The sequence below is a fragment of the Rhea americana genome, unplaced genomic scaffold, assembly GCF_003343005.1.
Source record: "Rhea americana isolate MKP2758 unplaced genomic scaffold, rheAme1 scaffold_11, whole genome shotgun sequence".
Taxonomy (NCBI): domain Eukaryota; kingdom Metazoa; phylum Chordata; class Aves; order Rheiformes; family Rheidae; genus Rhea; species Rhea americana.
Genome location: NW_028185150.1, coordinates 3,869,613 through 3,885,455, shown reverse-complemented (window position 1 = coordinate 3,885,455; position 15,843 = coordinate 3,869,613). Strand labels below are relative to the sequence as shown.

General features: G+C 34.8%; 1 protein-coding gene across 4 annotated transcripts in view; it reads right to left on the bottom strand.

Annotated features, from left to right (window-relative positions):
• Window positions 1-416: 416 nt before the first annotated feature.
• AGTPBP1 (ATP/GTP binding carboxypeptidase 1) overlaps window positions 417-15,843 on the bottom strand; it is a 75,373-nt gene continuing 59,946 nt past the window's right edge. For 3 of the 4 annotated variants that reach the window (XM_085313132.1, XM_085313122.1, XM_085313138.1), the window contains one exon: window positions 417-3,919. In XM_085313132.1, the coding sequence (XP_085169258.1) occupies window positions 3,742-3,919 (178 nt within the window). In that variant the 3' untranslated portion in view covers window positions 417-3,741. The remainder of the gene's footprint in view (window positions 3,920-15,843) is intronic. The other variant, XM_085313153.1, reaches the window with a different exon arrangement.

Below are 15,843 nucleotides of genomic sequence, written 5' to 3'. Positions count from 1 at the left end.
CTGATTGTGACCACAAAAATATAAAAAGTAAACATGAGCGAGCCCTCAGAAGAAGACATGAAGTTTTGAGGAATAAACTTGTGCTTTTCCTGAGATCAGATAATTCTGTGTAGGGAAGACTTGCACTGATATTTCTTTTACTGTGGGCCCCGCAATGGTCTCCATTGTGGTTCACCCAAAATCTTCAGAAACTTTAGGTACATTGAAAAATATTAAGCTTTTTAAAAGAGCTATAATTCAACCAATTCTGCAGCACACTAYCTTCTAATTTGTCAGAGAAGAAAAACAATGTCCTCTTTTTTGAAATGCTAGGCATACTCCAGTTCTTACAGGTATACAGCTGTAAATGCTATGATGGTGAGAAATTCTTTAAAAAGAAAAAACAACTTACCAATAAAYTGTGTAGGGAAGCAAAGTGATTGTAATTAATCCTTTATTGTATATTTTTATTAACAAGTATTTTTATTTGGGGCATGCATAACAACATTGCCACAATTATATCTATCACAGCATTACAATGGAAACTATCCAAAACCTGGAATTCTTGCATTTTGTGACCCTCCTTTACTGCTACTGCAGTAAACTTGAGATTAAAACCATTTCTCCGTAATATGCCAGGCTGATGCAACAATCCACCTCCAAAGAACTATCAAACAAGATTTAGGCGTAAAACTGCAATCTCAGTTGAAAGTTACATTACACCAAGGGATGTTATCAATGAAGACAAAACACCAAATTTGTGCTACAATCTGAACTAGAACAGGAATAAAGGAATTCATCAGTTAGCAACTATTTTCGAAGCAAAACAGTAAATAACATGTAATTATTAATGTTTCTACCTTATTTGTTATTATTAATTGAAAAATGTAAGAAAAGCTTCTTTTTCTGTGGAGACTCAGTCATGCCTCATTCAAAAGCAGGAACACATTAAAGGAACACCAACGTGTAAAATAATGACAGTGAATTGTCAGGGTCAGGCAATGCTAGACAACTGAGTTGTGACAGTTCAAAACACTGTCATTCTCTGCTATCCATTCTGTCCATTTATCGGGAATAAATGCCCGAGTAACAGAATGGAGTATGTGTTTAAGCTATTCCAGTTACAGCTAAACCACTAGACTTCCCACCAAACCAGACAAGGCAGGACACATGCATGTGTCTGCCAACATTGTTGCAAGAGTGGTAACATTTAGTAGAGCAGTAAGACCTGTGAAACAGCTAGGACTGTGGTGGTTCTTCCTATGAACCACAGTGCCTCTGAGCATAAACYGAGATTCAGCCTTTCAGAATACTGTACCTAGGTAAGTACAGTAAAATATGTAAGATGCAGCCTTTGTATTTTCAAGAGCGTGCAAGGTCGGGACACAATTTCATCTCTGCATATGAACTACACTGTTAGAAGTTCAGGCCCATAATTCCCAGTTTAAAATAGGAACCTAATTATACATACAACATTATTTAAAGAATGTGGCTGTTATCCTGAGTTGTTACATAAGCCATTCATAACACCTTTTTTGCACAGACTAAAAGTCGGGGAAGATAAGAAAAAATGTGTATGCATATTCACTTCGGATGAACACTGAAGGTGATTTTGTACTACTAAAATTGAATTGATTTCCAACTGCACTTCTAGTCTTGCCTGTAATATGAAAAACGTGCTCCAGGGTAAATATAGATTTATATGAAAACTAAGGAGAAATGCACTATGATGCTACTTCTAATGAATCCCACACTCCCTGAAACTTAAGTCTGAATTAGTTGTGGAAGGTACTGCAGTAAGAAACCTTAAGGGTGAAGATCTATTTATACAGAGAATTGGTATAATATTGACACAGCAATATGAGCATTCTCTACTACTTCCACTGGGCTGATATACAGATTTTTCAAATTCTGTAAGGTAATCCTTTGTTTTGGCAGACTGCCAAAACTCACACCACCTACTTCTGATTGTCATTTCATGGCAAAGTAATCCTCTTCAACAGGACATTAAATAAATTTTCATACTTAAGAGTATGTAGTTCAAAGAACATAAACAACGGCCATTTTAGTTAGACTTAAACATGTATGAGAATGCAAGTGGTTCCATTATATTCTTACATCTTGCAGTTCATGATTAACATAAATTTAAGCCTTTAAACAAAAGTACAGCAGCATATCACTGAAAAGCGAAATCAAAAATCCTACCCCAATTTCAGAATCAAGACGGTAAGCCTATCAATCAGGAACCATCAACCAATGCTGCATGTGAACTAGCTGATAACCGGTGAAAGACCATCTCCCCATTGCAAATCTCTGACAAATGCAGTTCGATTTTTTTTTTTTTTTTTAGTCTTTCTACCAAAGGCACTTTTCCTCTCCAAAAATAACATTTCATTTGCAGCAGTAAGCATACACAAAGTTCACATCACTTAAAAACCTGCTATAATTTAGAAGCATTATTCTTTATGCTTTTAAAGCCTTTGCACATGCAACATAAAATGAATGCCAGAATTGGGTCACATTAACTAAAACTAATTTTGGAAATATATTTTTCACAGCAAAATATGTCAGTTCTGTAAACAACGGGATGCAACTTCATTTCTGTATTAGATCTTATTGTAAGCAGAGATGAGGGGGAATAAGAATTGGTAGATGATAAAGACAAGWGAAGGTAAAACCCACACCATGACAGTTTGATTTTAAACACGGACAACACAGAATAATTCATGTTGGAGGGGACCCTGGGACGTCATCTAGTCCAACTTTCTGCTCAAAGCAGTATCTAAACCGAATTCATATGCGGTAAGAGAAGTTTAAATCAGAACAGACCTTCCCTCCAAAAGCATTTAAATTTGTGTATACAGTTAACATAGCCCACTTAAATTGAACTCTTTTTAACTGTGTGTGTGTTAGATGAGAAAAACTGAACTGAATAGCTGAACATACACACAATGTATTTATCTAACCTCTTCTTATGGCTATAAGAACTTTTTAAAAGTGCATATTAAACTGTGACTTAGGTGATGCATCCCTCCCTCACAAGAGATGGCTATATTATGTGGAATATTCTTATACAAATGTGTAATTCTTGTAAGCAAAGGCTAGAGCTGGTCTGCATGCAGAACTCCTGAACTGTGAACAGACATTACATAGTTTCACTTAATACTTTTGTAAAACCATATAATCCTCAGAGAAGCAAGAAACAAGTGCAACTATTCATACATTATTTTTTTTCATTTTTAATTTAGTAATTGTTAAATGGTTTCAGAGCAGGCACTACATTATTTCAAACACAATCAAATATCCTTTAACATAATTTGAAAAATAAATTCATCTCAGTACACACACACACACGCATACGCACACACACACACATTAATTTAAAAAATCTGTACATATGGATTTTCCAGGAAGCAACTCAACTGCACCACAAAGAATTAGCTTCTGCACTCTGACACACCACATATTATAATCCATTTGTTGATAACAGAGTTTAAAAACAGCAAATAGCATGCAATTGTTATTCAGTAGAAAATAAACTGGTAAAGAAATTTGTTTAGTCAGTGCTAAGTGAAAGTGCAGAATTCCTTAAATAAAACAAAGGCCATTTTATCACAGATCAGAAACATTTATTGTCTCTGAACTAGACAGGCCCCAGTTATGTGCATCTCCTTAATCCAATTCTCTTGACAGACAAGAGTGAGGAAGTATGACTCTGAAAATCCAGGGTACTTTATTTCTATTACTGGCTGCAAGGATGGTTCAAGAAAGGAGTGTTCTTGTTGATTCTGAGTCTGAAAGTCCATCTTCTTGATTATTGGCCTCATAATCACCTACATTATCAGCTAATTCAATGTCTTGGTCATCATTGCTCTCTGCGCTGTAATCAACTTCTTCAAGGAAGCGAGGCTCATCTTCATCCAAAACGTATGTAGTAGGGCTATAATGAACAAGAAGCTGCATGAATTATTTTAAAAGGATCACTCTAAGGACTACATTCAGGCTGTGCACCTTCTCTGTCCTGACATACAATAATCCAAAAATGATCTCAGGAAAGGAGAATTTTACCTGAAGTAAGTATTGATTTTTTAATTGTATATAGAACAACTGAGAGACAAAAGCACATTTGTAAGACCTTGAACTAATTAGTCAATCATACACAACTCATTATCCAACTATGAGATAAATTAGGTACATTTTATGGACCTACACTAATGCCCTGGAAGTAGTTCATATAATTACGGTAGTATCAGAAGCATTACAGAAGGATACAAATACATAAACAGCTATTGCTCCTACATTTAATCAAACTAAAAACTGAATCAACATCTACAAATTTCAGGTAGGAAAACTTTTATTTTGCTAAAGCACATATTTTACTGTTAGTAATTCAATTGTACACAACAGAGGTGACACAATCAAATTTTTGTCTGTAACTAATGTTAAGTTCCTATATGGCTCATACCAGGTCCTCATATTACAGAGTTAATATTAAAAAATCGTATGTTACACCTGGCAACCCAGAAGTAGAACTGAACTACTGGCCACAGAATGGTCTCTACTCTCTGTGCCCTTAACCAACAGCCTCCAAGATTGCTGGTTATCATTTTCAAGTATAGCAAGTATAACTAACCAGTATTAACACCATTAAGTTAACCGTTAAGTTAACCAAAAAAAGGTTAAAATACACTTTCTTGATCATCTCACCTTCTTAGGAAATAAAAGAGAATCCAAAAACCAAAAAAACCTCACCAATATGTTTTCCACACACGGTTTTGCTACTCTCCCTTGGGACGTAAAAAGCTATCTACTTAAAAGTACTCACGTAACGTACTTTTTGTAATGCACTGATTTTAATTAATAATCGAATCATACAGAATTCATATAACTATCACAATGTTCTGTTTATTGAAAAAGATCAGCAAGTATTTGAGTAAGTGTTTATGTATTAATTTTGATGAATTTCATCTTAAAGTATGCAACAGCTTGTCTTGGCTATGACTTTATAGTTGAATACAATTAATTGCTACTTCTTTCAAAAGCTGTTTTTAAGAGCCTCAGTGGACCACCTGAATCTGCCAYGTAGCCTCTATTCAGTACAAATAAATTTCACACTATTCTGCATCCATTTGCAACCTCAATGACATGCAACCGGGTTCTGTGTGGCTGGCAACCTATTCACACACTGGGAGAGCAACCGATGAAAAGAATTGTTAATTCTAAGTTTTTTAAAAAAAGAAGGAATGAAGATAGAAGAATGAGGAAAGTAACCAGTATCTTAACTAATAAGCCTCTTTCATTTTATGGGCGGGGAAATTACAATATCATGAGGATACATGTTTTGCACAAAGAAGCTGTAGTAACCATCCAAAGAAAATAAGCTCCCCCCTTCTGATGCTTTCTCCCTAGCAAGTCACTACCTGTCAACACCTCTTTAAAATGAGGAAAATAGCGTTTAAAAAAAATCATTTTTTTAAAAAACAAAAATGAAAGGACTCTGCCAAATGCATCTCATGCCAACAAATGCCCAGCTTTTTCCGCAACTTCTGCCTCTAATCACTTYGCACAGATGTTGATTTGTTAGGTTTTGCATAAAGGGAATCCACACTGCAACTGCAGGACAGACTGTGTAACTCAATTCATAGGAAACAGAGCTATCAAATCTAACTGTTTCCCCAATATTAACTAATAATTCTGAATACAGAAAACTAGAATGAGCTGTGTTAATGACAAATATTTTATTAGCCATTGATAGTGGGATGTTAACGCAAAAGAGATGCATTATGGTAGGTAATTATAAAAAATAATGATAGTGAGATGTAACATACAATAGGAAAGCTCTTCAGAATACCTACACTTTTTTTGCTTTTTAAATAAGTACCATGATTTGGAAATTAAACTCACATGGTTAATCCAGTAAAGAAGAAAAATAAAAAAAGCAACTAACAAAAACTATGTAAGCAGAATGCACAGAGCTGGGGAATTAAGTAAATCATCTACTTCAGTATATATAAAATGGCTTGCCAGTTCACAGAATATATTCTGTTTTAGATTGTAAAATACATATGCACACCTATCTACCTAAGGAACTGTACGATACACAAAGTACTACTGCTGCAGTATTTTAAACTTCATTTAAGGTTAGCTACAAATAAATAATGGTAAAAGCAAGCTGAGCTTCAACAGAATTTGTGAAGCACTCAAGCTTTTAACTTAGAAATACAGCTGATGTGCAAGTCTTAAAGTTGCTGTGTTTGATGTGACATATCAGGTACAGCATTTTAGGTATTCACTACAGCACACATATTTAAAATTCAGGTCAAAAGTTGACATTTCTCCATTTAATAAATTAAAATCTATTTTATAAATTATTTTTTCTATTCAAGAAAAGCACCAGTACCAAAAGAATAGATGCACAGATCTTAATTCTCAAAACTAGGTAATACCTTTAACATAAGCACTAGTTCTGGAATTTGCCTGATAATGTTATCTTTTTATTGCCATCTACGGCACAAGGTGCCACCAGTTCTCAACCATTTGCTATTGAAATTAAATATTAGATTTGCTATTGAAATTAAGTATTAGAATTATCTTTCAATTTGTTAAGATAAGCTTTTCATTTTACCCTTCTTGAGTTTTTATTCCTCACACAATAGTATCTGAACACTCACTATATTCAGTGGAAAACTTGTGCTGCACATCACTCTCACATGTACTTGCTTTCTCATCGCTTGTTCTCTTTTGCTGTAGCAAATTTTAAACCTGGATATTTAACTTTATAAAAACTTTATTCTGTAGGTTGTCATGAATCTGCTAAGTATAGTTATTACTTCACTGTTTTATTGAGGCTGGGTCACCAGCAACATAGAAATTCAAACACCTAAAAAAAATCCTACTGTTTAATCAAACTCTTTATTTGCCTCCCTACTGCTCCCTCCTTCAGCTTATCTTCTGACAATATATTTTTAGCTGCTGTCATGCTGATTCTATGAGTTTTAATTTCCTAACTTTTCCCTTGGGCTGCTTCTAATTAACTTACTCAATAATCTCTCTTCCTCTACCCCTACACCTCCTGCTTTTCTTCTTTAAAGGAAATCATTATTTTTCCTCAGGTTAGGAGAGGTTGTTCATCACACAATTATAGTCTGTAATGTAATGGATGTTATAACTTGTGTATTTTCTTTAAAGACTGTCATGGCTATTAAAACACAATGCCCTCTACAAAACTTCAGTTTTCATGTTTTATTTAGATAGCATTTTATGGGTAAAAAAATGAACTTCTAAATGTGAATTAGGATATCTGATGCCACATTGCAGTCCTCATATCTATAAAGCACTAATATCTTCTAAGAATTTTGTCCCTCAAATGATATACTTAGATTTTTAATTATCCATATGAGTCAGTTATGAGGAAATTAGTCCATAAGCCAGACAGAACCAATACCAATTTCAAGCCTACAGAGGTGAACAGTTTTCTGAGACTATAAGGGAAGACTATATTTATAAACTTCAGAAGAAAAAATTAGGAAATATTTCCTGCCAAACTATGGAGAGTTGCAGCTGCTTGGGGAATTGAGAAAGGAAGGAAAGAAAATCTGTGGAAGTAATGACTCCTTTAAAGCCATATTACTAGAGGATGGAAAATAAGGTGAAAAAGAACCAGGAAATATCATGAAAGAATCATTTCTCTGAACTTTTGCTTTTAAATTCCCCTTAGGGTCAACACTGTCTGTTAGGGACCAGCAAAGTCTCCACAGTAGGTAATGTCATGCGCATGCAGCTACATTTGCTGTACCCTTAAGGAGCTCTTCACTTGTGTGTTTTTACCAAGAAGCAGGATATTTCCTAAAGGGAATTTCCAAGGTCAGAAAGGAATTTACATATTAAGCTCCTTTCTAAGATCGAAATTGGGTATCGAAATACCATTTATGCTTTGTTTTCAAATATCCAGATAATCAGTGTTATGTAATTTCATTCCACAACCTAAGAAACAGTAATCTCAACACTTTCTTTGTGGCATTGCCCCAAAATACCTTTTAAGAAACTCAAAACTGGACTAAATTAACCACATTCAACAATCATTGACTGCAGTACTTAACATACCAATAATTGCATCGTAACAACAAAGTGGAAGAAAAGCATGAAGGCAATATGAAGAATAAGTAACTATTAATAAATTACTTCTGTTTACTCTTTTTTAGCTTATTATTTCCCCATCGCACCCTAGAGAAGACAAWCAACTTTAAAGCAAGCTACTTTTTTTGTATTAGAAAACTGTATGTAAAAAAAGCAGAGAGATAATCTGCACTGCCTCAGTAATTCGGCTTCTGTAATCCTGAAAATCTCTGTACTCTCTTTCTACAGTCTACAGAGAGTTAAAAGCAAGGTAACACTGATGCCAAAGGAGGGTCTTGGTCTAGAGGCATTCTCCTCCTACAACAGCCACCAGGCCCATCAATGAATCCCCAGGTATCATCTTCAACAGCTTAGTTTTTCAACCTTTTGAAAAGGACTCAAGAAAATAGGAAAAAAGTTGCAGTTTAAGATGCCTTCTTTTTAAATAAATTGTATTCCTGGAGATACTAGAAGGTCAAGAAAATTTTAAACGATGTCAGCCTGGCCTGCCACAGAAAGGTGGGAAGAAAAACTTCCAGCTTCCTTAATCTGTGAGCAGAAGAAAGCAAATGTCTGGGCAAAGTTTAAGAGTAAGTTTAAATAAGGTGGAAAGAGTAAATAAAGAGTGTAGGTCAAATCCAGTTTCTTCTGGCAGCCCAGGAAGAGGCCCACTGCAAGAGGGTCAGAGTCCAACTCTCTCTTGCATGTACTCCTGAGTTCTTCCCCCTAACCAGTCAGATGTGTTTTCTCAAATGGCAAGACCGTAAATGCAGGAAATGAGTTTTGCAGTAGTTTTTTTCTTTCCCATATCTACTTTTGGCACTGTACCTTTTTTTTTTCTTTTTTTTTTAACCATTCACTAGATATGCTGGGTTCTCAAATTAAATTTATAAACAAAAATATACTATATGCTAGAATACACCAATGAACCTTAGAAGAACCAAATAAGGACCGTAATTTCCAGAAAAAGGTCAAGTTATCAGGCAAAAGATAATTCCAGTAAAAGTCCYTGTAGTTATGATTAGTCATGTGTTTTTATTTCATTGCATACAGACTCTATCAAACCTGTCAGCATAACAACTATAATTCTTACTACAAGATCAATATTACATTTAGTCTAATCTTTTCCATTTGGAAATGGGGAAAAAAAACATTGGCAAATGGTTTCAAAATAATTAAAGAAAAATAAAGTGTTTAATTCATCACTTAAAATGTTAAAGTGCACTGCCGGAGGGAAATAAATCTACTTATTGCTTTATTTTTCTTAAGTCAAATATGTTTCAGACATGGTTCAAAATGAACTCAAGGAATCTGAGACTTCATCTAATGAAATACTGGAAGTATATTTCAAAATATTAACATTTACTTGGTCAGTTTAATTACAGCTAATAAAATCAAAGAGTTTGAGAAAACCTCAAAAACTTTTGCAAAATYAAGGATGATGCTTCTGAATGTTTAAAATTGCCTCTTTTTATCCAAAGTATTWAAAAAAATCTGTTTTTAAAAAGTAACACCAGTAACATCCAAAAATACAATCTTGTTCATTGCTCTGACTGCGACACATGAAAGTCTTGTAAAAACTACTCTTTTATATTCCTATTTACGAAGTTCTGACTTGAATTTTCTGTAGGTAGTTTCTCTTCTCTTTCATCACATGAACAGTGAAATAATAAATAATAATAAATTATAACTATAATAATAAATAATAAACAGTGAAAAACAAGACATACAAGGAAAGCATAAACAGTATTTTTATTATAGTAAATATTTGGTATGGAAGTCTCCCCACATAAAGCAAGAGATTGTATGATAATCCTCTGACAAATGACTACCTTTRAAGTGGAACAGAAATTAGCTTTGTAAGTTTTACTCAGTAGAGGCTCACTGTGTATTTCCAGCACCCAGATGAATAGATTMCTAATAAATCAGCTGATGCACATTTTTAACTCCCTGAAAAACTGCAGTCTCAGCGCTGTCGATGCAAAGTGTGGATCAAAGAACAAACAACCTATCTCCTCCACATATTTGACATGAAAGCTTCATAGATGTTAACAAAAATTACTATTTTTTAAAGCACTAGGAGTAGAAGAAAATTATAGAAGATCTATTTTCCATTAATTATGAAGAGAGGGACTTCTTTTGAATAGAAAAATAGCCAGATTCATAGAAGGGGATAAAACCCTACCAAGCAAACCCTTTTCCTCAAAGAAGCAGTTAAAGCCTCAAAGAAGCAGCTAAAGCCAGGGAGTCCAAATCCTCTGTGCTTCAGGGGTAACAGCTGCTAGAAATACCAGTCCGTATTTCATTACTGTGCAACTCATTAAGCAGGGAAAGGAGCCCTCAATACTTTGCTAAACCTCACTGAAATGTCACTAAGAATTGGTACCCATTAAATCTCTGGAAATTAGTTGAAACCTTCTAGCCACCTTCTAGAGTACCTCTCACACTCCAAGAGGACAAAAAAAAAGTTGTTGTAAACAACAAAATATTGAGACAGTGTCCAGTACTTTTAATCTTAAACTAGAAATATAAAATAGCCCTGAAAACTTATTCAGTGATCTCAAAACACTCCTTAAGTAGAAAAATATATCAAAGGGTAGTGGAAAATCCATGCTGAATCACACTTTTCTTCTTCAGCTGTTAATATCTGAATATTGCTCATCTAGGAGAGGAGTTCCCACTTGATATAATCCAGATTTTTTTCTGGAGGGGGAAATATCTCATCCTTATCTAGCTATTAAGCACATCTCAAGTACCTCCTGAGACAGTGGGAAGTGGCTTTTAGGAGGATACATAAAAAATAAGACTTCATTAAAATTTATTTCAAAATAATATCCAGAATAGAGGCATCTGTTATTTCCTTTGTCCCATAAAAGAGCTGATCTTTAACTATACCCTCTTCTGCAGTATGCATTTCAGTTCTGAACACAAGCCAGCCCCTAAAAAGTTAGGAATATGAGATTCCCTTTGGGAATGTCAGCATTGGTAAACTGTATGAGTTTTTGAAGTTCTACTGAGACACGTAGCGAGTGCTAAAAAGGACAGGAAACTGGGACCCCCACGGATATTTGATCTGATTGTCATATAGACACTTTGTCAAGGAGCAGAAAATTGTTTTGTTCTAGACAGACCTGCCAAGCAAACAAGACAGGAAATCTGGTGGCCTGAGATATATGGCAGAACTCAAGCTTCCGAGACCCCAGAAACAAGAAGGTTCAATACAGTTATCTGGTAACAAATTCCTACAATTATGCACTGTCTCTCTCCTGTTTCAGAACGCTACCCAAATTAAAGTTTTAAAAATATTTCAGTCATACTGTTCTAGATTTACTGGAAGAACATTTTGAGATACTAAGTATCATTTACTTAAATACTTTCAATGGTTTTAATTGGAGGTGATTGCTTAGATGACTTTGGTTACACAAATCTGTTTTGATACAACACCAACAGGTTCAATAAAATCAGTGGGCATATATAAGACTGCTATGGTTACGTAAAAAGTTCAAGAAAAAAGTCACATTTGACGAAAAAAGGACTGTGTGATACTGGGGCATATTCCAGCAGTGACACAGACAACAGTCAMCTTTGACCTTTTCTCTGAAGAAGTCCCCTGTCAGGTTAACTGTCTGATTCTGATCTCAGTTTTTAGCAAAAGGTATTGCCTTTGAATTTAATGACATGAACCCCTGTATGAACAATCATGATTACCAAACCACTTCTAAGATGGGTTTAGAAGGTATACAAGGTCAGATACAAACAGAAAAATTATTTCACTCTTAACGCCACATTTTAAGGATCAGTTGTTGGAACTTACACATCTTATTTTYAGTGGTATTAAAATACTATTTGATTTGTTATAAAAACAATCTATATTATATTTAGGAAATAAAGCCACCAGGTATTAGAAAGATCTAAAATACTATCAACAGATTTATCTAATAAAGCTTAATACTTTTTATTATAGAGAAGCATTCGCCTAAAAATTTTGACATTGCATCTGGTTCTTTCTTAACTGCCCTCGTTTCTTCAGTGCAGAAGCATTTGGCTATTACTTTTCATGATCTCTAGCTGTGTAATACTCAAAAGTCACGGATGAGGAGGGAAATTTTTTTCATATCATTTTTGCACAATCATTCAATTTTAAAACATTACCAAAGCTATTTATGATCCCTCTCCAGCTTAAAACTTTGACTTAAAATACAATCAGTTTTGAATTTTCATGATCTGGTCCTTTAGGATGGAGTCTGAAACTCTCTAGCAAAATATAATTAGCTCAGAAACTATTTATGGAAACAATCTTCACATTAGGCCACACCAACGAAAAACTGATCATTAAGGAACAACCACAAAATACAGTTCACCCATATCTCTGTGTGACATTCCACAGAAAAGAGCTTCATCATAACCAGCTTAAATTAAAGCTCAGCTACAATGACCAAGTTAGAAAAGTCTTACAAAAGAACTTCAACAGACCTTCAAAGTGTAAGCATTAATCTATGTTAATTTTAATGCTGTGAAATAGTATTTTTAAGTCACTATCTAAACAATTTTTTTGCCATGAGAGAGTTCTTCTCATTGCAAACACTTGTCCTATTCCTAGGCCAATTAAATTGTATTACTGATCTTCCACACAGGTACCCAAATCCTAGCATCACCACAAGCCTCAGAATAGTAAGAGATGTTCACATACTCCCTATTCATCTTCACTTTGGCACCTTGAAGGTCTTGCTAACTGCTTGCTTTCTTTATGAGGAAGCCCAGCTTGTTACCTCCCATAATCACCATTACAGCATCAGCGTAATCAGTTTTATTAATGAAGACATTTTTCCATGGAATAACTGAAAAAACAATAGGTATGCAAAATCTGAGTAAGAGCAGGTAATTTTAGCTTGGAGTAATATAGATGAAGTAAGGCACAAGTGGGAAATACAGCACTGACATTTTCTAGATTCCTTAGGATAACATATCTGTGAAGAGTGAGATTTATGACCTGATTACCATAAGGAAAAATAAATCTACATTTCACAAGCAAAAGTGAATGGTCAACTAAACTTTGTGTAATACTTTTTCACATGAGACAAACTGGGGATAATGGAACTTGCCAACCATCTGGTATGCATTACTTTGAGTGTCATCAGATCTTTTGCATTTTTATGGTTACGTTACAACTTAAGTAATTCTGTATTTTCAGTATAACTGATTTCTGGAATACAGTACATAACATAGAATGACCTTCATATTGAAAAGCTGAGACAAATACTTATTATGTGGAAGGCTTTTAGCTAAACTTATTATTGCTGTCATATTTCTTCCACAAATTCGAAACACATGCTTCACGTAAGAACAGTGTGCAAAAGCAACATGTGCTTACCAGTTTGGAAACCGGAACCTTAATGATGAAATTTCTCTTACATTCAAAGTAGCTGCAGTATGATTATATATTAATGTATGAAAAAAATGATACTGAATATTGTTTCAAAAAAGTATGAAACACATGCATTGCTGCACTTACTGCAGCAATAAAAGTTAAGCGAACAAAAGGGAAAAGAAATCCAAGATGCTGCATTTTGGTAAATGATACTAAATCCAAATGGTACACAATCTGAAATTTGTGGTATTCTCCTACAGAGGAAAAAATGCAGTTGTTAAGGAGAACATAAGTGTAACACATCATAACATAATTTAGGATCCAAATTAAAAACAAATCAACAAACCTTTGCATGCAATGTCATCCAAAGTATACTCATAATCTGTGYAAAGTCAGTGAGGTTGCCTAAATTCTCATTAAATAAGGACAGGAAAGCTAGAATACATTTAGCTTGGTATATCTCTAATACTTCATTTCAGCAACTAGTACGATAATCCACAGACTTAATGAATTATTAAAAACAGCTTGGTAAACTCCTTGCCAGTAACTGGGTGAGTACATGCCATGTTTATACAACCGGGATTTCAGCCGTCCAGCACAGCCTATCACTAACATAAGTGTAGCCAGCAAAAGTTAAAAACTAAAACGAAGTTATAAGGCCAGCCCATCGAGAACAAATTAAGTGGGTTAGAAAATTTAGCCCACAGCTTTTCTAAAGCACAACCATATTAAATTATGAAGTTCAGCATGCTGAACTAACACACACAAGGTCTCAGGAAAGAACTGCCCTTACTGAAGGACTATCACTGAAAGGCCATCCACAATAGCTGTCATGTCAGATTGCCTTACTGCTAGCCCACACTTACGGAATAATGGATACTTAAAAAATGTTAAAGCACATATGGCAGAAAAAAAAACAAATAAAGGGTTTCAGGGACTAGGAACCTGGCTGTGGAAGTTCTGAAAACCAGTCTGCAATTTTGGAACATTGCACTTTGATGAACTAGCATACAGCATCTTTTGAGGTCAGACTTACAAATACTCTTCCTATTAAAGGAGAGATTCAAAATCACTCTCAACTATTCAATATTTATGGATATTTTTTCCAGCATGTTACTTACTGAAAAAGTTCCACACTGACGCTTTTTCTACCTTTGTGTGTAAAGCCAACTCAACTATTTCCATTGCCATTCTGGGCTATAGTTTGTCTAAACTTTTCTCAATCTCCTATGGAAACTCTGCAACTTTGCCAGATGATTTACTCCAGAACTTCATTTTTGCTTGCAATATGTAATTTTTTCCTAAAGTCAAGGCTGACTTAACCTTGCAATTTAAGGCCATCACTTATGGTCCTATCTGCCTTGGAGAGGCAACAGATTTCCTGCATCTATCTATAAATATTTAAAGGCAGCTACTATGTTTTTTTATCCTTCTCCATCTCCTAGTTTTCCCTCTTCCTTTTGATTAAGGCCTTGTGAAGAAAATTATGATCAAACCATTTCTTTTTATTTGCTGTAGCATGACATCCTGTATAACACTGAAATGCACCTGGTGATCTCCCTCAAGAGCTTTGTAGTATAAAGCATTCCCTCCCCCACCCCCAATTTTCTTCCCATGTTCACGTATAAACCTATTTGGGATGTGCTTCAGAATTTGTTTCAAGGATCTAGACAATGCTTCCTCTGCAGTTAACATTTTTACCTTCCCAAGTTTTGAGCTCTTTTGTCAAAACTTACATTTCATTGAAAAGAACAGATGAAATTTCTATTAGACAGTAAGAAAGATTTTCATCTTTAGAACCCTGTATAGATTGTTTAGATGATACACATCTGCACATCTGGCCACACATACAGAACAATACATAAGCAATGCAATCATCTTTTCCTTCATCTGCCCACTGCCCATGAGAAAAACCCTACTGAATCTGCTTCTCTCACTCAAAAGCTTAGGACAAGAGAGCTGCTTTCCACAGYGATCTAATGATCAACAACTTGAGCCACTAGGGTAACATGGGAGGAAACAGATTTCCTGAGCTGAGTTGCCTGCATGGTTGCTCTGTAAGCTACAAAAAAGGAAAAATATGAGTTTTTCTAGGGGAATGTAAAGAGTTATATTAGCTTACTCTAAAGGCCCCTTGTTCAAGATTTTCAACTAAGGCAAGAAATAACAGAAAGAGTTCAAGATCAAAGTTTCTTCCCCTTCTTTTTTTWAAAACACATTTTAGAGATTACTGGAAAACATGGTTTTATATTTACAAAAAGAAGGACACTAATGAATTACCTTCCTTGTCAAACTACCTCCTACAGAGCTCACAGTAACTAATACACCATACGAGTGAGAACTTAGAGCAACATATTGAAGAATAACATCACAAACGTTGA